Here is an 18,763-nt window from a genome sequence, read left to right on the forward strand (position 1 = left end):
GCTTACCTGCGGGCTACCTGCGGATCCTGCACCAGGTGTCTGGTTAGCTACTACGAAGTTATCAACTGGAAGGTTACCTGGTTGTAATTCTACGCGGCTGGCTGGCCGCCAGCTGTCTGGTGTGAGGTATCCCAGCCCTTGTGGGGTTATCCTTTCTCATGTTGATACTGTTGTTTGATCTAGTCTTATTACCAACTCGGCTGGTATTCGTCGAAGTTGACTCCTGCTGCTTGATGCCCCCTGGGTAAGATCTACTACCGGGGCCCGACCTTTATCCCCCGTGCTTGCTGGTGTGCTGGACTGCTGCTTCAAAAAGTCTATTTGTGCCCAGAGTTCCCTGTCCCTCTTCCTTGCTTCAGCTTCTGCCTTTCTCTGGCCTTCTCGCATATCTTCCATGACCTTTTGAAGATTCTCCATGCCACTAATCAGGGTTTGTGTTGGACTGGGTGGTGGGGTAAGGCTTTAACTTGCTGTGCCCCTATCTGATCTGGGTTGGGCCGCCACAGCAGGAGTTATGGGAGGTAGAGTGACTTTTGTCACGGATGTGGTTCTTGGAGTGTGTCAGGGGCACGAGTTTGTCCGCCGATCTTTGGATTCTCGAATGGATTGGGTGGTATCGACGGTTGACCGCTTCCTGACACGGCTGCTGACGTTTGTTTGTCCATTATATGTCTGAGTAATCAACGATTGACGACCACAATGCCCCATGGTGGGCGCCAAACTGTTTTGGTAATTTTTACCGAATTAGGTTATACGAGATCAATGCGGTCTTACTCGTTGCGTATTGTGTGTATATTTGCGTTTTATGTAAGGTATAGAAATTAAGTACGTAAATAAAGGTTGACACTTGAGATTTTGGTGACGTGGAAAACCCAATGTGGGAAACGACCGCGGGAAGGGACGGTACCCGTCCAAGGATTGCACTAGCTTGTTAATAAGAGAATGAGTACAATGGAGACGGAATGTAAATCTAGCTAGCACAATATGGCGCGTGTATGCGTGAGATCTTGAATGCCTTTCTTCCTTGTTTCCTTGGCTATTTATAGGGTAAAAACCCTAGATATGTCCTACCCGGATTATGATAAGGAGTTAGTTCTATCACAACTCTTTTCATAAACGGGTCCTCTTCCTCCATTCTCCCTAATCTCCCTGAAATCTCCCTGAATTCTCCCTAATGACTTTACAACACGCGGGCTCCTTATGCTCATGGGCTCCCCGTAATTAGTTAGCTTCCACGGCCCAGCTCTTCAGACGGAATCAAATGAGCTTGCCTCTTATTAGGCTAAGATGCAGATTTTAGCCCAAACAGGAGGAAGCGGACTAATCCAACGAGTTATGAGATGAAAAGTTTTACCAAGTGAAGACAAAATTGCACGCCCGAGAGTTTATTCATATATAGGGAATTCGATGGACTTTTTAGTATTATAGTTAAATATTATTCTCTTTTATTTACAAGTGAACTATTTCTTTTAACTTATTAAAAAACTTATGAGTGTTAAAGATTTGTTATATCGTACTCGTACAAAGGAAATTCTCTAAAGTTTGGTATTATTATCTTATAGAAATAATATTTAATTATTAATTCAATATAGTTATCTAATATTATCAAGCATTATTGTATTTTTTTTAATAAATTGGATAATTGTATTATAAATAAAATCCTTTTTTATAATAATAATAACAAACATAAATACTTAAAAAATAAATAACATATAAAAAAAGCCGTGCGTAACACGGGATACTACCTAGTTTAGTTTGAGTTTTGAATGATTACATTTTTTTGAACCGTTGTATTTTTTTGGGATGTGTTTTACCAAACCTTTGTGTGGTTTATCCTATCCTATTTGGATAATATGGTGGGAAATATTTTTAGAATTGCAGAGAAGAAGAATACCACAAATTTATTTGTATTGTCTAACTATTACTACAATCCAACAAATAACTTAAGCAATCAATTGGGTTCATAATAAACTATATTATATTTGAAGAACCAAATGATAACGGAGTATAAAACAAAACAAAATTAAAAATAGAAATATACATAAGAAAAAATATATTCATGCACAATTATTTTCTCTCTTGTTCGGCAATTTTACATAAACATTATCATAATCATAAGCATAAGGTTCATAGCAAAATACACTTCTCAACATTTACAATGCTTCCCTAATCAACCAACCCCTAAGTGTATAAACTCATGCAGCCAAAAACTCTAAAACCCCACTGACTGGTCCATACACCATAAAACAAGTCAATATGGATAGAAACATGCACCAGTTGTTACTGATATTCCACAGGTGAAAAATACCAGAAAGTTTTTCACTTTTGAGTGAAAAAAAACACATCATTTGTACTGTATTTGCTAACTAGTAGTAAAAAAAATATAATGAAAAATGCCCTTAATTTCCTTCTCCAAAAGAATGAATTCCAGTGAAGGATACCCTCCCAAAACCCAAATGACCAACCTGATACAACTCCATTAGAACTTTATCAGCTTCAAATGCTGCACAAAAGCTCTTTCTTTCCTCTACATCTTCCGCTTCTCCGAATTCAAATACAATATCCCCGGAAAATCGATTTACATCTTTACGAGTTATGACCATGTCGTGTTCAATACTTATACTGGTAGCCTCGATTTTCTTGCATTTTCTTTTCTTCTTCCTCCTTCGCCAACACCTCCTACCAACAAGATACGGTACCTTGACAAAAGCGAGAGCGAGCAAACTAACAAGTGCCAAAGGACAACAACATACTGCCACACAGTCGGCCATTAGAGACGCTGCACAGGACCGACAATACTCACCTGAGCAGTCGATTGTATCAGTTGATTCTTCAAATGTAAAACGATTGTTCCTTCTTCTTGGGTGATCAGTCTTGGATCTGGACTCTTTACGGGTTCGAGTTTTGCACGGTGCTCGAGGTGGATTCTCTTGCATATTGAGGGGTACAGACGTACAGTTGAAGGCTAACTACTGCCTGCAAGAAGGCATTAAACTCTTAAGGGGTTAATGCTCTGTTGTTTTGTTTTTGTAAGGAAGTTTGTCTCAGCACATTATGCTTGGACTTTGGAGTTGGTATATTTGTGTTTGTTATTCGTACATGGAAATAAAAATACCCCCACCACTCCTTGGATTTAACCTTGGTAGAAAAGTACATATTAATGTAAACAAGCTAGAAATGAGAATACATGCGCCCACCTTAGGTTATGCCTAAATCATGTTAAAAATGCATTCACCCAAAAAAAAAAATGTTTTAACATGCCTCGTCCCCATCATTTGTTTACCTTCAATTAAAATACTCCCTACACTGAATATAAAAAGGTAAGCAATGATTGAGACGGAAAGAGTCTATAAATCTTAAATTCTTAATATGCATTACCATGATTCATACTATTGTAAGCATTTGACCAGTAACCTGGAAATTTGCAAACCTAAGCACAGGAAATTACACAGATAATTTCAGGAGCTGTTTGCTTTGAGATTAAGGATCTCAAGTCAATGATTCCCTCTTCAACATTACCCCAATATTTTTACGACTCCCGCCTGTGACACGGTAAGGGAAAAATGTATATTGTATGCACATTTACCCCTGTGTTTGATTTTGTAAAAAAAAAAAAAAAGTTATTTTACATTATTATATCGTATATTCATATTCCAAAGTTTACAGACTATTGTTTTTGGCTCGTTTTGAAAGGGAGAAGGAAATCGGAAAAGTCTAAAAGCAATTTAATACGGAGTAGTCCATTAATTTCATCGTCTTCCTTCACATACACGCATGGCATAATGAAAACAATAAGCAATCAAAAAACAGAAAGGAGAGAAAGTAAGGGAGGTATGTAGGTTATAGACAATTAGTTACTATGAAAGAAACAAAGCAAAAGGTAAAACAAAATTAAGACAGCAACATGAGTACTAAAAAAACAAAGAGGGCGTTTTAAGAGTATCCCTAGTATTATAGACCGTAATCCTGTGACTAACTAAAGAAGATATGTAGTGTACATAGCCCTTATGTCCTTCACAAATTATAGTGTAAATAACTACCGTATGTCCTTTACCTAATTTAGAATTTACGTTTTCGTAACTTAGTATCATACCGTGACACTAGGTCACTAGGCGCCCATTTTCAAGCAATGTTACTCCGACTCAGCTCCAAGCTAAGTGTCGGACACGACAAGGTGTCCCGAGTGTCGGATACGTTTATTTTCCGCGAAATGTTCAATTTTTCGTCTAAAATGAAATGGCGAATTGTCGTGTAATGTCGGACACTTTAAGTGTCAGACACACGGCAACCTACCAAATTGAAGTGTCGAAGTAACATAGTTTTCAAGTACGAAACTGTGACACTATTTTTAGCTTAAAACAAGTAGTGCAACTTTAATCAATGTTCCAGCTAGCTATCTCATCAGTCTGTGTCAACCCAAATTCTTAGCTAGGAAGAGTTAGAGCCAGGCCCTCTCCATTTCTTTCAAGGAAAAGATATTGGGAGTGGTCACATGAAGCCTCAAATTACCATGAAATTTTCCCGCTTGATTAACTACGTCAATTAGGGAATAGTACGAGTGAAACTACAATGGGACGAGGAACAAAATGGAAAAAAAATGTATTCATTTCATCAAATATAGAAAAGGACTTCAGATAACATTAGTATTTACGTATAACACAGGAGTTCACCACAAGGGAAAGAAAACTACGTTTTAAACTCAAGCTAACCGTCGAGAACGCTTTTATCAAATTCACGAGGAAGCCAACCGGAGATAATTACAGTAATTTGTTAATATTCGTATTACACCACAATGTTCAACCACAAGGAAATTAAAGTTACATTTTAAACTGGGGAAAACCATGAAAATGCTTATACCAAATTCACAAGCAACTAAGCAAGTCAAGCAGAGATTAAAAAAAAAATAAAAAAAAAAATTGGATGTAACTAGAGGTATAAGAACAAATTTCATCATCTCAAACAAACTTAAAACAACAACAGGGGCGAAAAGGGGTATAAGGAAAATTTGAAAAAAGTGTGTAAATTTTCAGTATAAACTTTGAAATTTTCATCCTCCAACGGGACGAGTGCCCTTCCTACCTCCACCATTGACACCTTCTTCCCTATTCTTCAAGCACTCTTATAAAGGACCAAGATGAGAGATACATAAACTAATCCTTGTGTTAAGTACAAGACGGGTTTCTTTAGACGTAACATAACGAGAGGTAATTTCTACAAATTTGGAGACTCTTAAACAGAAAACAAAAATCCATCTACTTTGATGTCCATAGTAAACATTGTGAATTAATGTAAATCCTTGTGTTAAGTACAAGACGGGTTTCTTTAGACGTAACATAACGAGAGGTAATTTCTACAAATTTGGAGACTCTTAAACAGAAAACAAAACTCCATCTACTTTGATGTCCATAGTAAACATTGTGAATTAATGTAAGTAGGCCGAAAGGCAGGCAATCTAAAAGGCCCCAAAGTTTGATTATTGCCTAATTTGCAATATCCTATTCCTAATCTTTAGTGAGCGTTCAATCATCACAACTCAGCACCCACAGGCCACACCCAATCATTTGACTGATCAAATCCAGCCTTTTCAAAGTTTGACTAACTATCATTTCCGAACCCTTTTCAATATATCCCAACCAAGCTCCTCTACAAAAATTCTGAAATTTTCATCTCTATAATGACAGATGTCAGTATTTTGTTGGATATACTACAACCAGATTTCAACCGAGGAACTAGTGAGTAATACCGTAATAGAGGTTGGCGTACTATAAACGACGGGTCACAGACTCAGCGCCTCAAATCTCAATCTCTATGTGATTGTAGTATTAAACAAACTTACGACTCATTTTAGAAAAATGTATAGTATCAACTTTATTTAGACAATGATTGTTTTTTATTCAAGATCCTCTCCATTTTCTTTTTTCCAATTAATTATCAATGGTACAGATTTGAATATTTGATTAGGTTATCTCCATTTCATCATTCCATTTCTTCACAAATTTGAAAATGTTTGTATTAGAGTATTAAAACTTTGATATAAAGTGATTTTAAAAGATAATATTCATGATATTTGAAATCGAGATTTAATAATTTTGGACATTACAAGACTTGACCTATTATAGTTGAAATGACAAAACATTATAAATAAACCAAACAAAAGCAAAAGCAAAAACGTTAAACGTGTGTTATCTCATCAATCACTATCATACATAAATTACTCTTATATTTGCTCATCAAAATTGGACACCTAGTCAAAATAGTACACAACATTTCCATTTATGATCAAAACAAATCACAAATAATGCAAAATAAATTAAAAGTACGAGTAAAACAGTGGATAAAAAAAGTTTTACCTGTTTACTGCATTAATAGCACTGGTACAGTAGATGCAACCTGGTCATTGAATGAATACGACGTCGTATTGGGGTCCAGGATTCCAATAATAATACCCAAAGAAGAGGAGATACTAGTATATAGTTCAAGTAGTAGCAGAAGATGGAGCTTTGATCTAAAATAAAAATACAGACACAGACACAGACACAAACACAGACACACACTTGATCTGAATCAAGCATTATATTTGTCTACTATTCTCCCTCTATCCTGTCATTTGTTTACCTTTAATTAAAATAATTAATTATGACGGAGGGAGGGAATACTGAATAGTATAGTATATTTAATATTTAATGTAAGGAAAAATGATAAGTGAGAGTGGAAATGTGGGGAGTGCGTCAGCGTACTGAGCCAGGGGTTTTTTTTTTAAAAAAGGTGGGGAACTGCATGTAGGTGTACCATCACATAAGAGTTTGTTTTTGGGGTTATATTTTATGCAGAGGGGAGTACATGTTCATTAACAACGAAGCATTTTTGGGAATCTTCGTTTTGTTTTTTTAAATATTAAAGCAAGGATAGATAGAGATAGATTAATAAAGACAGGGAGAAGGGAAGAGGAGACTAGCAGCAAGGTTTTATGTTTCCCAACAACACCGAATACTCTGCCTAATTCTTTACTAATATTATTATTATTATTATTATTATTATTATTATTATTATTGAGTTTGTTTTCAAGTTTCAATGCATGCACCCATCTTCCTTTGGGCTTAACATCCATTTAGTTCAAATATTATAGTCCCTCTATTTCGGTCATTTATTGTCATTTTTCATATTGGAGTGTCTCACTTATTTATTATCCTTTCTATTTTAAGAATGAACTTGATGATCAATTTGATCATTCATACCCAATTTGTTCCCCTTGTCATTTAGTAATTAACCAACTCCTCTTTTCTTAGTCTTTGTGCCAAAATCAAAGGATAATAATTGATCGAGACGGAGGAAATAAGTTACTTTTATTTTTTGTAAGTTAAGAACTTAAGCCTAGTTCAACTTTTATAAACATCGTTTCATAATAAGTCTTTTACGTTGATAATGTACGACCATCAGATTTAAGTTGGATAAAGCTCCACTCATGGTCATGGGCCTTGTCTATCAACCTTTCAAAAGCCTTATGTGATCAATCAGTTACCTACGAAATTTATCAATGGTCAGCTACCTACGAAATTTACAAAAGGAGGACGGTACTTGATAGAGTAAAAACTAGGTCACTAAATACTATAATTAAACTACCAAATTAACAATTCATAAGTCAAACTATACTCTAGATTACTCTAATGGATAAAGCAATATAGTGCAAGTAAGGGTCGATCCCAAGAGAAGGACTTTTAAGCTAAATACTTGAATTGTAAACTATTGACTACTAATGACAAGTTTATAAATAAACAATGACAAACAATCGATAAACATAGATAAAGGAGGGGTTTTGAGTTGATTGATAACATGAAACAAAGTAAAATTGCAATCTTTGTCTAACAAGTAATATAACAAACACTTGGTGAGTAAGAGAATTCAATATTAAAGAGGACTTGATGTAATCCTTCCTTAGTAACCAACAAAGATAAAGTTTGACTCTTTTATAACTCTCCTCTTATTATCCACCCAATACTTTCAAATCAAGATGTTATCATACACAAATTAAACCATCCATGTATGTCCTTCAAGTTTAATCAACAATTCATTAAACCATGAGTGCAAATCAAACATGAGCATTAAGAGTTGTGCCAAGATAAGAAGCTAGGATCAATTCTCACAAGATTAAACCATACAAATGAGAAAAGACATGAAATTTCCTACTTATTGCATGAATCCTTTAAACCAAATCAACATACAACAAGTTTGCTCCAAATAATCCTAGATAGATTAAGAACCATTTCTCTAGAATTTGCAATAGTTGGGTAAACAAGATGCAAGAGTGATCAATTCTAACATTCATCTACTCAACATAAGAATTAAGCATAAGGAAAGATCAATAGATAAATAAGAAGAGATTAAAAGAGTCTTACAATACCAAAGTTGGAGACTTTGGATGAATTACACCAAGCAAGGAAGGATTTAGCCTTCCATAGTCTTCAAAACCTAAAACAATAAGAAAAGCTTACAACTTGAATGAAAATTGTCCTCTAAATTATTACAAGATTAAAACCCTAAATATGAGATTAGATGAGATGATATGATGGTGTATGTATGATTTCAGGTCTTCAAACTCTTGGGTATATATAGGGCTTCACGAAAACCTAAAAAGATTTCCACTTAAGAAGCCCAAAAGAAGATTAGAAGGCACCGTAAAACAGAGATGCGCAGCCTGCGCCAAAAAAACACTTGCCTGCGCAGTCGTGCGCAGCTGCGCCACCTGTTTGCGCAGCCTGCACATAGGCTCGCAGTTTTGGCCTTCTAATTCCAAGAGCTTTGACCTCTTCACTTGTTCTCATTTCTTCTAATCTTCACTCCTAACTTCTCCCAGCTGAAACTTAGGTCACATGTACCGCTTGCGCCTTGTTCTTGACCGTTGAGAGACCCTCTTTGACTCTCGGGTCCCGTGCCTCAACATAAATTGTAAAACCGAGGTAGAACGCGCAAGTTACCACATCAAAACCGAATGTCAAATACTAGGGGAAGCAAACTTAACGACCCATATTAAAAGACACGAGGGTGATAAAATCACCCTCTTAGACCGACACAAAACATTACTATCAAACACCCCCACACTTAGACTTTTGCTAGTCCCGAGCAAAACCCGAAATAGCCAAAATGAAGTCTCCAAGAGAGTGTAGGAGTGAATGATCACTCTTCCCTTACCTCTTCCTTCTTATATCTCCCTCTTACACAACCACCAATTAAGAAGAAAAACTTGACTCAAATTTTGACATAAACTCTTCTCTCACACGCCCTCCTTATATCTCCCTCAAACAAAGACACAACAATCTCCAACTCCGACTCATCATCATCACAACCACCCTTCTTATATCACCTATCAAGAGATGACCACTCTCACCTTATTCCAAGGTGATAGCAAAGTGGTCTAAACAACCTCCTAAATCATCAAATTACTCCACTTATATCACCTCCTTATCACTCCATAAGAATTGCAAGATCATGCTACTTGGTTGGCCAAACACCATTAAGAGTCAACAACTCAAGTAGCCAATCGGAAAAATCCACCAATTTGAAGCAAAATTTGTGTCACAAAAAGAAATTAAGTCCTAAAACTAGCCTCCTTCCAAGACCCTCCTTATCACTCCCTTCTTGTCCCTCCATATTTTTGGTGTTGCTTTTCAATTTTTTTTCATTTTTTTTTTGTTGAAAATCCCTCATTTTGCCTAAGGTGCCCTTTCGGGTTTTCACCTTAGCTTTTCCTTTCCTCTCATGGTGGCTCGCATCTCAATTTTTCATTTTGCCCGGAACGCCCTTTCGGGTTTTCATTCCGTCCTCGGCCACCTTCTCAATCTTGTCTTAGGTGCCCACCCTTGTGGGTTTTCACCTAGCCGGGATTTTCGTTTTTTTTTTTAACTTGCATTGACAAAAAGAAGCAATTTACATATATTACACTTACTCACTCCCCCACACTTAAATCTCACATTGTCCTCAATGTGGAGGAGTGCCAAATTCTTCAAGGATTGTAGTGGGAGGGGCCCGGGCCTTCACCTTGCTCATATGCCCCTCGGTTACCTCTTCTTCTTTCTCTTCTTTCTCTTTCTTTCTTAGCCCTCACGTAGGCCTCATCAACTTGGGTTTCACTAATGGTGGGTTGGTAATTGGGTTCATGTTGGTGGAGGGTCATGCCAAATAGGCCTTGAATGAGGCCGAAGGAATCTTCTTGGGCTTGAGCATCGTGATATGAATCCTCAAGATATTGGTGGTGCCTTTCGTTTTGCACCCCAAATTGGTGGCTCACTTGCTCTCGCCACTCATTTTGAGCTCTCCACATGGCTTGATTGTCTTCCCAATGCTTGGCTTGTTGTTGTTGCCAAGCAGAAGATTCTTCTTGCCTCCTTGCTATTCCTTCAAGCATCTTCATTTGGGCCAATTCGGCCTCATCTCCCAACCGTTTATGCTCTTCAAAAGCATTTCGAAATTGTTCCAAACTCTCCAATCTTGGCCCTTGTTGTTATTGCCAAGAATGAGAGCTCTCAACCCTCTTACTAATCTCCTTCAAAGTCCCCCGGGTATCCTCAAAGTATTGGAACATTTGATGTTGCCATGGTTCCAAAGTCGGAGTGGAGGAACCCCCGGCCTCATACATAGGGGTGTCTTGAGGCGGTTGGTAGGACGAAGGAATATGTGGGGTAGCATGAAATCCCCCCTCTATAATCTCAACCTCTCTTTCTTCCATTTGTTGGGGGCCATGGGATGGTTCAATTGTTCTTCTTTTGTGCATTCTTTGTGGGGGTGGGTTGGGGAGGTTTGCCTCGGCGGGATAATAGAAGTCTCGGGCTCTCAACCCGCTTGGAAGGGGGCCATTTAATGGTAGCCTCATGTGTTGTACACCCCCCTCCCCCAACCAATAGCAACTCCATGGGACCGTGTCCAGGTGTGGATCATATGGGTCTCCACCAACCCCGCTTCCTTGTAAAGATTGTTCCCCCACACCCTAGGTTGTTCATCGGGAATAGCACCAACCAAGCTAGCAACAAAGAGAGTGACCAAACCCCCACAATTTATGCTCCCCTTCTTTTCTCTATGCTTCGACGCACTCACCACAAATAGCTTAGCCCAATCCGGAACCCCCCTCCCCCTCGGGCAACATCGCCCATATGCACTCACGGACACCATCATTTAGCTTTGTTGGCTCCCTCATCGAAAAGAAGAAACAAGATATCATCCGGGTAAGAATTCGGATGGGGGGGGGGGGTTTGTGATGGCAGAGGTTTTGTCATTATTAGTCATATGAGTTTTCCCCGTGAGGCCAACCCAAGTATCATTCAATGTCGTTCCCGGTGGGTTTATGGAGGAGGGTGGTCTAGTAACTCTTAAGATCTCGCTCACCCTCTCGAACGTTAGAGTGTGTCACACTTTATTCAACCGGAAATTCACCCTAGCACTCTCCTTTTCCCCCGTGATACGTACGGTAGATAGGAATTCTAAAGTATAGGCGGGGTAAGTATGTGGTTGAAGGTTCATGTACCTCTCAAGCCCTACCTTGGTTAGGAAGGCAAGGGTTTGGTCATAGATACCCATATCCCTCAAGGTCCCCGGGTGAAGAAATTTGGATATAGGCAAGGGTTTGCTCTCAAGGAACTTGAAGAAATTTTTGGCTTGTGTGGGCAACCCTTCATCCCCCCGAAAAGGCTTAGGTGGTAGTGGTGGTGCATCGGATTGTGCTTGGTTTGAGGACTCACCTCTCTTCTTTAATTTCCCTTTTCCAAGTCCAAAAACCATTTTTCTTTCTTACAAAAGTTTCAAAAGACACTTAAAACATCCAAAATCTGAAAAATTTTCTATGGGGCAATTCAACAAACACCTTATGTGCACTAGCAAAAACTTGATTGTTTAAGGTAGTTTTGTTGAATTGTTCTTTCCCTAACAGAAAATAATTGCCAACAATCCCCAATCATCAATCAAAAGCAAGGATTTAACTCAACTAACTAATGTAAATTTAATTAAACTAATTGAAAACAAAGAGAGTGGAGGAAAGTTGTTATACCTCCCCGGAAATTCTCAAACTTGCTTGAATGAAGAAGGATGTTGCATAAAAACCCCCCTTGTGACCCAGAAATCCACTTGAGAAAGCTTCAATTTAACCCGGAAAAGTTTAGGGTTCTTGGGAAATTGTGGGATTTTGTCAGAAATTTGGAGGTTTGAATGTGTTTTTGATAGCAAAAACGAACTTTGTGAAGAATTTGGTGAAGAGATTTGAGGTTTGTTGATGAAATAAGATGATTTGATAGGTTTTGGAATGAATGAGATAGAGTTTAGGGGGTTTTTGTCGATGAAAGGGTGTTGTTGAATGAGGAGGATGACGGGTTAGGGAAAGGTAAAGAAACGGAAAAGCAGACCTGCGCAGGCGGCGCAGGCTGCGCAAAATTTGTTCTTGCCTGCACAATCGTGCGCAGCTGCGCAGGCTGCGCATAGGCTCGCATTTTTGCTCCTAATTCCTTTTCATTCCCAATTCTTCACTTAGCCAATTTTGGCCCCCTTTCTTCTTGTTCCCTTTTCTTGGTCTCTTCCAATGACTTTGGACATCAAACCCGGCTCTCATCTCCTCTTGGGCACGCCTTCCAAGAGGGTTTTTGCAAATCACTACATCATTTAACAAACCTCAAGTGCTTTTTACATGTCAATGCAAATTAAATTAATTAAACGAAATTAACATGCAAGGAAATAAATTGCGGTAATGAACTATGCTAGGAAAGCAATTAAATTGAGATAGAATATTTACAAATTTGCCATTATTTAATGCCGATGGCTCGACGTAGCCATTGTTGGAGAATTAATCTTTGTAAATTGGATCTTCTAAAAGAAGATCCTTTTCACCTTGTAACTCGATTCCCTTGAAGTAATGCTTCAACCATTGCCCATTGACCTTTATCACTTTCCCCGAGGTCGGGTCTTCTACTTCCACCGCTCCATGTGGAAAGACTTTCTTGACTTTGTAAGGCTCATACCACTTCGACCTTAGCTTGCCGAGAAAGTTCTTGAGACGACTTTGAAAAACCAATACATCTTGTCCCTCTTCAAAAACCCTTCTTGCCACCATTTTGTCATGCCAAGACCGAGCCTTCTCCTTATAAATGCTAGCATTGTCATAGGCATTTTGCCTAAACTCTTCTAATTCTTGAATTTTAAGCTTTCGGTGCAATCCCGCCTCATCGAAATTTTGATTGAAAGCTTTGATTGCCCAATATGCTTTGTGTTCAACTTCTACGGGAAGGTGGCATCCCTTCCCATAAATTAGCCTATATGGAGACATGTCGATTGGGGTCTTATAACCCGTTCTATAAGCCCATAGAGCATCTTCAAGCCTCTTGCTCCAATCTTTTCGGTCGGGATTGATTGTTCTTTCCAAGATATGCTTAATCTCCCGGTTAGAGACTTCCGCTTGGCCGTTTGTTTGGGGGTGATAGGCCGTAGAAACCTTGTGGAGCACACTATATTTTTGAAGCAAAGTTGAGATCACCTTGTTGCAAAAATGAGTTCCCCTATCACTAACAATGGCCTTTGGGAATACGAACCTTGAAAATATGTTGCTCTTGACAAATGCTTTCACCGTCTTTGCATCATCACATTTCATGGGAATGGCTTCCACCCACTTAGATACGTAATCAACCGCCAAGAGGATGTAGAGGTATCCATAAGAATTAGGGAATGGTCCCATGAAGTCTATTCCCCACACATCGAAAACCTCCAAATAAATCATCGGTTGTTGGGGCATTTCATGTCTACGTGAGATGTTGCCAAAACGTTGGCATATATCGCAAGTATTGACGAAAATGTGAGCATCCTTGAACAACTTAGGCCAATAGAAACCGCACTCACTACTACAAATCCAGGCAACTACAACGCCCCTTTAACAACGATTATTCACGAAAATCACAATAGACGTTGTAGAATGTATGGCGCGAATTTTACTAAAATCAATTACAACGGGTATGGTTATAAAAACCGTTGTTATTAGTTTTAACAACGGGTCACACATGCACAACCGTTGTTAATAATTTGGCGCAAAATTGGCGCAAAGTTAGTGAAAAGTAATCACAGCGGTTATTTTTGAAACCCGTTGTTAAAACTTATTTAACAACGGGTGTTTTTTACAACCGTTGTTAAAACATATTTCACAACGGTTGTTGTTTAATAACCGTTGTCAATACCTTCCATACTATAAACCACACAAAGTAAGTATGTGACCCCCACAAAACACAACCCTTAATATCACAAACACAAACACAACAGACAAACAAACACAAAACACACACTCTCTTTCTCTCTTTCTCTCTTTCTCACTTTCTCATCGTCGCTTTATCTTCTCGCCGTCCTTTGTTGATTTCATCGTCTATTACGCTCGTATTTATCAGGTAAATCTCGCCATCCACCGTTAGTTTCATCGTCATTATTTTCTTTTTCTATTTATTTCTTTTGCATGTATGTGTTTTTATCGACCATTATGTTATTTGTTTAAGTATTGTTCGCATAATTAGTTAGTAAAACAATGAAGAAGCAAGATAAACATAATTAATATATATATATATATATATATATAAATACATAAATTAAAAAAAAAAATTACATATATAAAAATGCAATTCTTATATTTTCATAGAGGATCTTATTCTCCTCTATCGTATCCGTCCTCTCCTCCTTGGCTATTTGGAGGTTCCGTTCAGCGATTGATTGCTATATCGTCATATAGCCGCAATCGCCGCTCCGTCAAGCCATCTTCTTTGGCGTGCTTGTGCGGATCGAGCATCCGCAAGGTAGCTCTGAAACTTTCCTCAATATGGAGGAACCGGCGGATGAAGTTGTTGTTGTTCTCGATCATGGTAAGAGTCTTAAGGATGAAATCATTCATTTTGTTGGAATTTTTGGAGTTTGTTTTGAAAGATTAAGTAGAGTTTGTTTTAGCAGTTAGGGTTTGGAGATGAATATATTGAGATAATGGAAATGTTAGTTGAGATAATGCAATGTATATATACTAAGCAATGTGTGGGTTGAGTTGCTTTTTAATTAATATATATGTTAGGAAGTTGTGCCATAATCATCATCATATCTCTCAATAATCTTTGCTTCAAATCTTATTACTAACCCTTCTCATTCCATATTATCCGTTCATATGTACAGTGATGTCAGTAATAATGCATGCATCGGAATTCTAACGGGCCGTAATTATGCATGCATCTAGTAATATTTAATTTAATTTTTTTTATTTTTTAAGAACAAACAACAACGGTTATTTACAAACAACCCGTTGTCTTTAGTTATAACAACGGTTTTGTATATTAAAACCCGTTGTTATAACTTTCCTCCCAAAATTGAGTCACACTTTCCACAACGGGTTTTTATACTTAAAACCGTTGTTAATATTTTTAACAACGGTTTCCTTAAGAAAACCAACCGTTGTTATAACCTTTTACAACGGACGCTTTAACAACGTCCGCTTTTTTATATAACAACGGTTTTTGACCGTTGTTATAGCCTGTATCTGTAGTAGTGACTCTAGGATCTTCCGTGCCGTTCTATGAGGCCCAAAGTGACCCCCACAAGCGTACTCGTGGCAATGTTTGAGGATGGATGGAATTTCTACATCCGGTACACAACGCCGAATGACTTGATCTTGGCACATCTTCCATAGGTATGGGTCATCCCATATGTAGAATCTAGAATCGGCCTTTAGCCTATTTCTTTGACTTGATGAGAATGAGGTTGGAAACTTATTTGTTACCATGTAGTTGACAAGGTTAGCATACCAAGGCTCAACGGCCTTCATAGAATATAGAGATTCAAGTGGTAAGCTACCGTCCACTACTCCCATGGTCTTCACTAGATCCTCATTGATATGAAGCCTACTCAAATGGTCGGCTACCACATTAGCACTCCCTTGCTTGTCCTTGATCTCGATGTCAAACTCACTCAACAAAAGAACCCATCTCATTAGCCTTGCTTTGGTGTCCTTCTTGTCTACAAGTTGTCTTATAGATTTGTGATCGGTATAAATGATGACCTTGGCACCCAAGAGATAAGCCCGGAACTTTTCAATGGCATACACCACCGCTAAGAATTCCTTTTCCGTGGTGGTGTAGTTCCGTTGAGCATCATTTAAAAGTGAAGAAGCATATTGGATCACATGAGCAACCTTCCCTTCCCTTTGGCCTAAAACCGCGCAAAGGGCATAATCGCTAGCATCGTTCATGATTTCAAAAGGGAGGTCCCATCTTGGAGCTTGAATTATCGGGGTCGTCACAAGCTTTTCCTTCAAAGAATCGAATGCCAACCTACAAGCATCATCAAAAACAAACTCCACATCCTTGTGCAAAAGCTTGCACAAGGGGTAAGCAATCTTGGAAAAGTCCTTAATAAATCGACGGTAGAAGCCCGCGTGTCCTAGGAACAACCTTATCTTCCGAGTATTAGTGGGATATGGCAAGGTTTTTATTACTTCAACCTTAACCACATCCACCTCAATCCCTCTCTTTGAGACTATGTGACCTAACACGATGCCGCTTTTAACCATAAAGTGACATTTCTCGGAATTCAACACAAGGTGTGACTCCGTGCATCGTGATAGGACCATAGTTAGGTGGTCCAAGCAAGCTTCAAAATTGTCTCCATGGACGGTGAAGTCGTCCATGAAGACCTCTAGGACTCTTTCTACAAGATCCGAGAAAAGACTCACCATACAACGTTGAAATGTACCCGGAGCATTACACAAATCGAATGGCATCCTTCGGTATGCATATGTTCCGAAAGGGCATGTGAATGTTGTCTTGGAATGATCCTCCGGACGTATGGGAATTTGAAAGTATCCGGAGTATCCGTCCAAGAAACAATAGAATTCCTTCCCCCCTAGCCTCTCTAGCATTTGGTCTAGAAAGGGTAAAGGGAAATGGTCTTTGAATGTCACGGCATTTAGGCGGCGATAATCGATGCAAACTCTCCACCTGGTTTGAATCCGGGTGGGAATTAAAGATCCTTCTTTGCCCTCGATTACCGTCACACCACCCTTTTTTGGTACACATTGAGTGGGACTTACCCATTGAGAATCACTAATGGGGTAAATGATTCCCATTTGGAGTAATTTGATGATCTCTTCTTTCACCACTTCCATCATTGGTGGGTTCAATCTTCTTTGTGGTTGCCGAACCGGCTTTGCTTCCCCCTCCAACCGGATCTTGTGCATGCATACGCTTGGGCTTATCCCCTTAAGATCCGCAATGCTCCACCCAAAAGCTTCCTTGTACTTGTGCAATAAATCCACCAATCTCTTTTCTTGATCACCCTCAAGTTGGTTTGAGATTATGAGGGGTAGCGTGTTGTTTTCCCCAAGAAAAATGTACTTCAAGTGGTCGGGGAGTGGTTTTAGATTAGGAGTGGGTGGCTTTATAATGGATGGGAGTGGTATTTCAAGGGAGGCCTATAGGGGAAGGAATTTGGATTGGTATTCATAAGAAGAGGAATAAAAACAAGGCTTTGTAGAGCTGGGAACTGCGCAGGTTGCGCTGGTGAGCTGCGCAGGCTGTGCCTTGGCTCGACATTTACTTCTAAATTTCTTTCATTTCTTTTTCTTCCTTAGATTCTTCTAATGGTTCTTCCTTCTCCAATGCCTCTATATTTTCCTGCACATCATGAGACAACAAAAACTGCAACCCTTCCTTCTCGACATTGTTAGTAAGGGCCATTTTAAGTGGGTCCCTATGACTCAATTGGTAAACTCGATTTGCCAAAGGTTCAATTTTATCAAGAAAGTAGCAAAAGCTCAAATCATCGGTCTTTTTCATTGTCTCATACACATTATACTTCAAAATTTTCCCTTCAAATTCCATGGTCAAATTTCCATCATACATGTCAAGTTTGGTTTTGGAGATTCTCATGAAAGGCCTCCCTAGCAAAAGGGGTGTAGCCTTGGAGTCCGGTTCCATGTCCAAAACATAAAAGTCGGCCGGAAACATGAATTTATCAAGCTCTATCAACACATCTTCTACAAGACCTTTGGGGTGAATTGTAGAGCGGTCCGCCAATTGGATCACAACATTGGTCTTAAACAAGGGAGGCAATTCTAAGGTCTCATAAATGGAATAAGGCATAACATTAATAGAGGACCCCGAGTCTAGCATAGCGCTAGCAAAAGCTTTGCCTCCAATTGAGCACGGTATAGTTAGCATGCCCGAATCATCACACTTTTTGGGGAGATTTCGTTTGAAAATTGCCGAGACATGCCTACTAACTGTGACTCTTTCAACTCCTTTCCTTGGCTTCCGTTTAGGGGTGCAAAGTTCTTTGAGAAACGTTGCATACCTAGGGACGGAGTTAATGATAGTAAAAAGAGGGATGTTGACCTCACATTTCCTAAAAGTCTCATAAAGATCAGAGTCTTTATCGAACTTCTTGGGACTTGTGAGGGCACTAGAAAATGGTACCTCCGGTTCATATTCTCTTTCAATCCCTTCAAGTTGATCGTTTGTGTTGGTGCTTCTTTTCTTTCCTTTGTCAATGCTCAAAGGATTCTTTTCTTCTTCCTCATTAGCTTTTGAAGATGTCCCTTTCTCTTGTTCAATCACAAGCTCTTCTTCAATTTGCTCTTCAATTTCAATGATCCTTTCTTGTGACGTGCCCCTTCTCTTCTTCTTTGGAGGGGATTCTAAAGTTCTCCCCTTCCTTAATGTCATAGCACTAGCATTTTCCCTAGGAGGGAATAGAAGTGGAATTCCTTTGGTTTTGCTTGGCA

At 38.9% G+C, this 18,763-nt stretch overlaps 2 protein-coding genes across 2 annotated transcripts; both read right to left on the reverse strand.

The window, feature by feature from the left end:
* Nucleotides 1-2,298: 2,298 nt before the first annotated feature.
* On the reverse strand, nucleotides 2,299-3,038 carry LOC141647862 (uncharacterized). Its single transcript, XM_074456221.1, has one exon. It carries the CDS (start codon nucleotides 2,934-2,936, stop codon nucleotides 2,400-2,402), a length of 537 nt encoding a protein of 178 aa, XP_074312322.1. The 5' UTR covers nucleotides 2,937-3,038; the 3' UTR covers nucleotides 2,299-2,399.
* Nucleotides 3,039-12,817: 9,779 nt separating this feature from the next.
* On the reverse strand, nucleotides 12,818-17,218 carry LOC141649522 (uncharacterized). The gene is made up of 3 exons (XM_074458209.1): nucleotides 17,072-17,218; nucleotides 15,591-16,345; nucleotides 12,818-13,322 (listed from the first exon to the last, which is right to left on the reverse strand). Exons 1-3 carry the CDS (start codon nucleotides 17,216-17,218, stop codon nucleotides 12,818-12,820), a joined length of 1,407 nt encoding a protein of 468 aa, XP_074314310.1.
* Between the last annotated feature and the right edge of the window lie 1,545 nt (nucleotides 17,219-18,763).

Source organism: Silene latifolia, chromosome 3, assembly GCF_048544455.1.
Source record: "Silene latifolia isolate original U9 population chromosome 3, ASM4854445v1, whole genome shotgun sequence".
Lineage (NCBI taxonomy): Eukaryota > Viridiplantae > Streptophyta > Magnoliopsida > Caryophyllales > Caryophyllaceae > Silene > Silene latifolia.

What these genes read in the sequence shown, in the direction of transcription:
- LOC141647862 (XM_074456221.1), bottom strand. Translation starts at nt 2,936, where the DNA reads ATGCAAGAGAATCCACCTCGAGCACCGTGCAAAACTCGAACCCGTAAA.
- LOC141649522 (XM_074458209.1), bottom strand. Translation starts at nt 17,218, where the DNA reads ATGCACAAGATCCGGTTGGAGGGGGAAGCAAAGCCGGTTCGGCAACCA. An exon ending in CCATTAGTGATTCTCAATGG is followed by an intron (nt 16,346 to 17,071) that starts GTAAGTCCCACT and finishes CTTTTGCACAAG; the next exon opens with GATGTGGAGTTTGTTTTTGA. An exon ending in ATCCTCAAACATTGCCACGA is followed by an intron (nt 13,323 to 15,590) that starts GTACGCTTGTGG and finishes ATGGGCTTATAG; the next exon opens with AACGGGTTATAAGACCCCAA.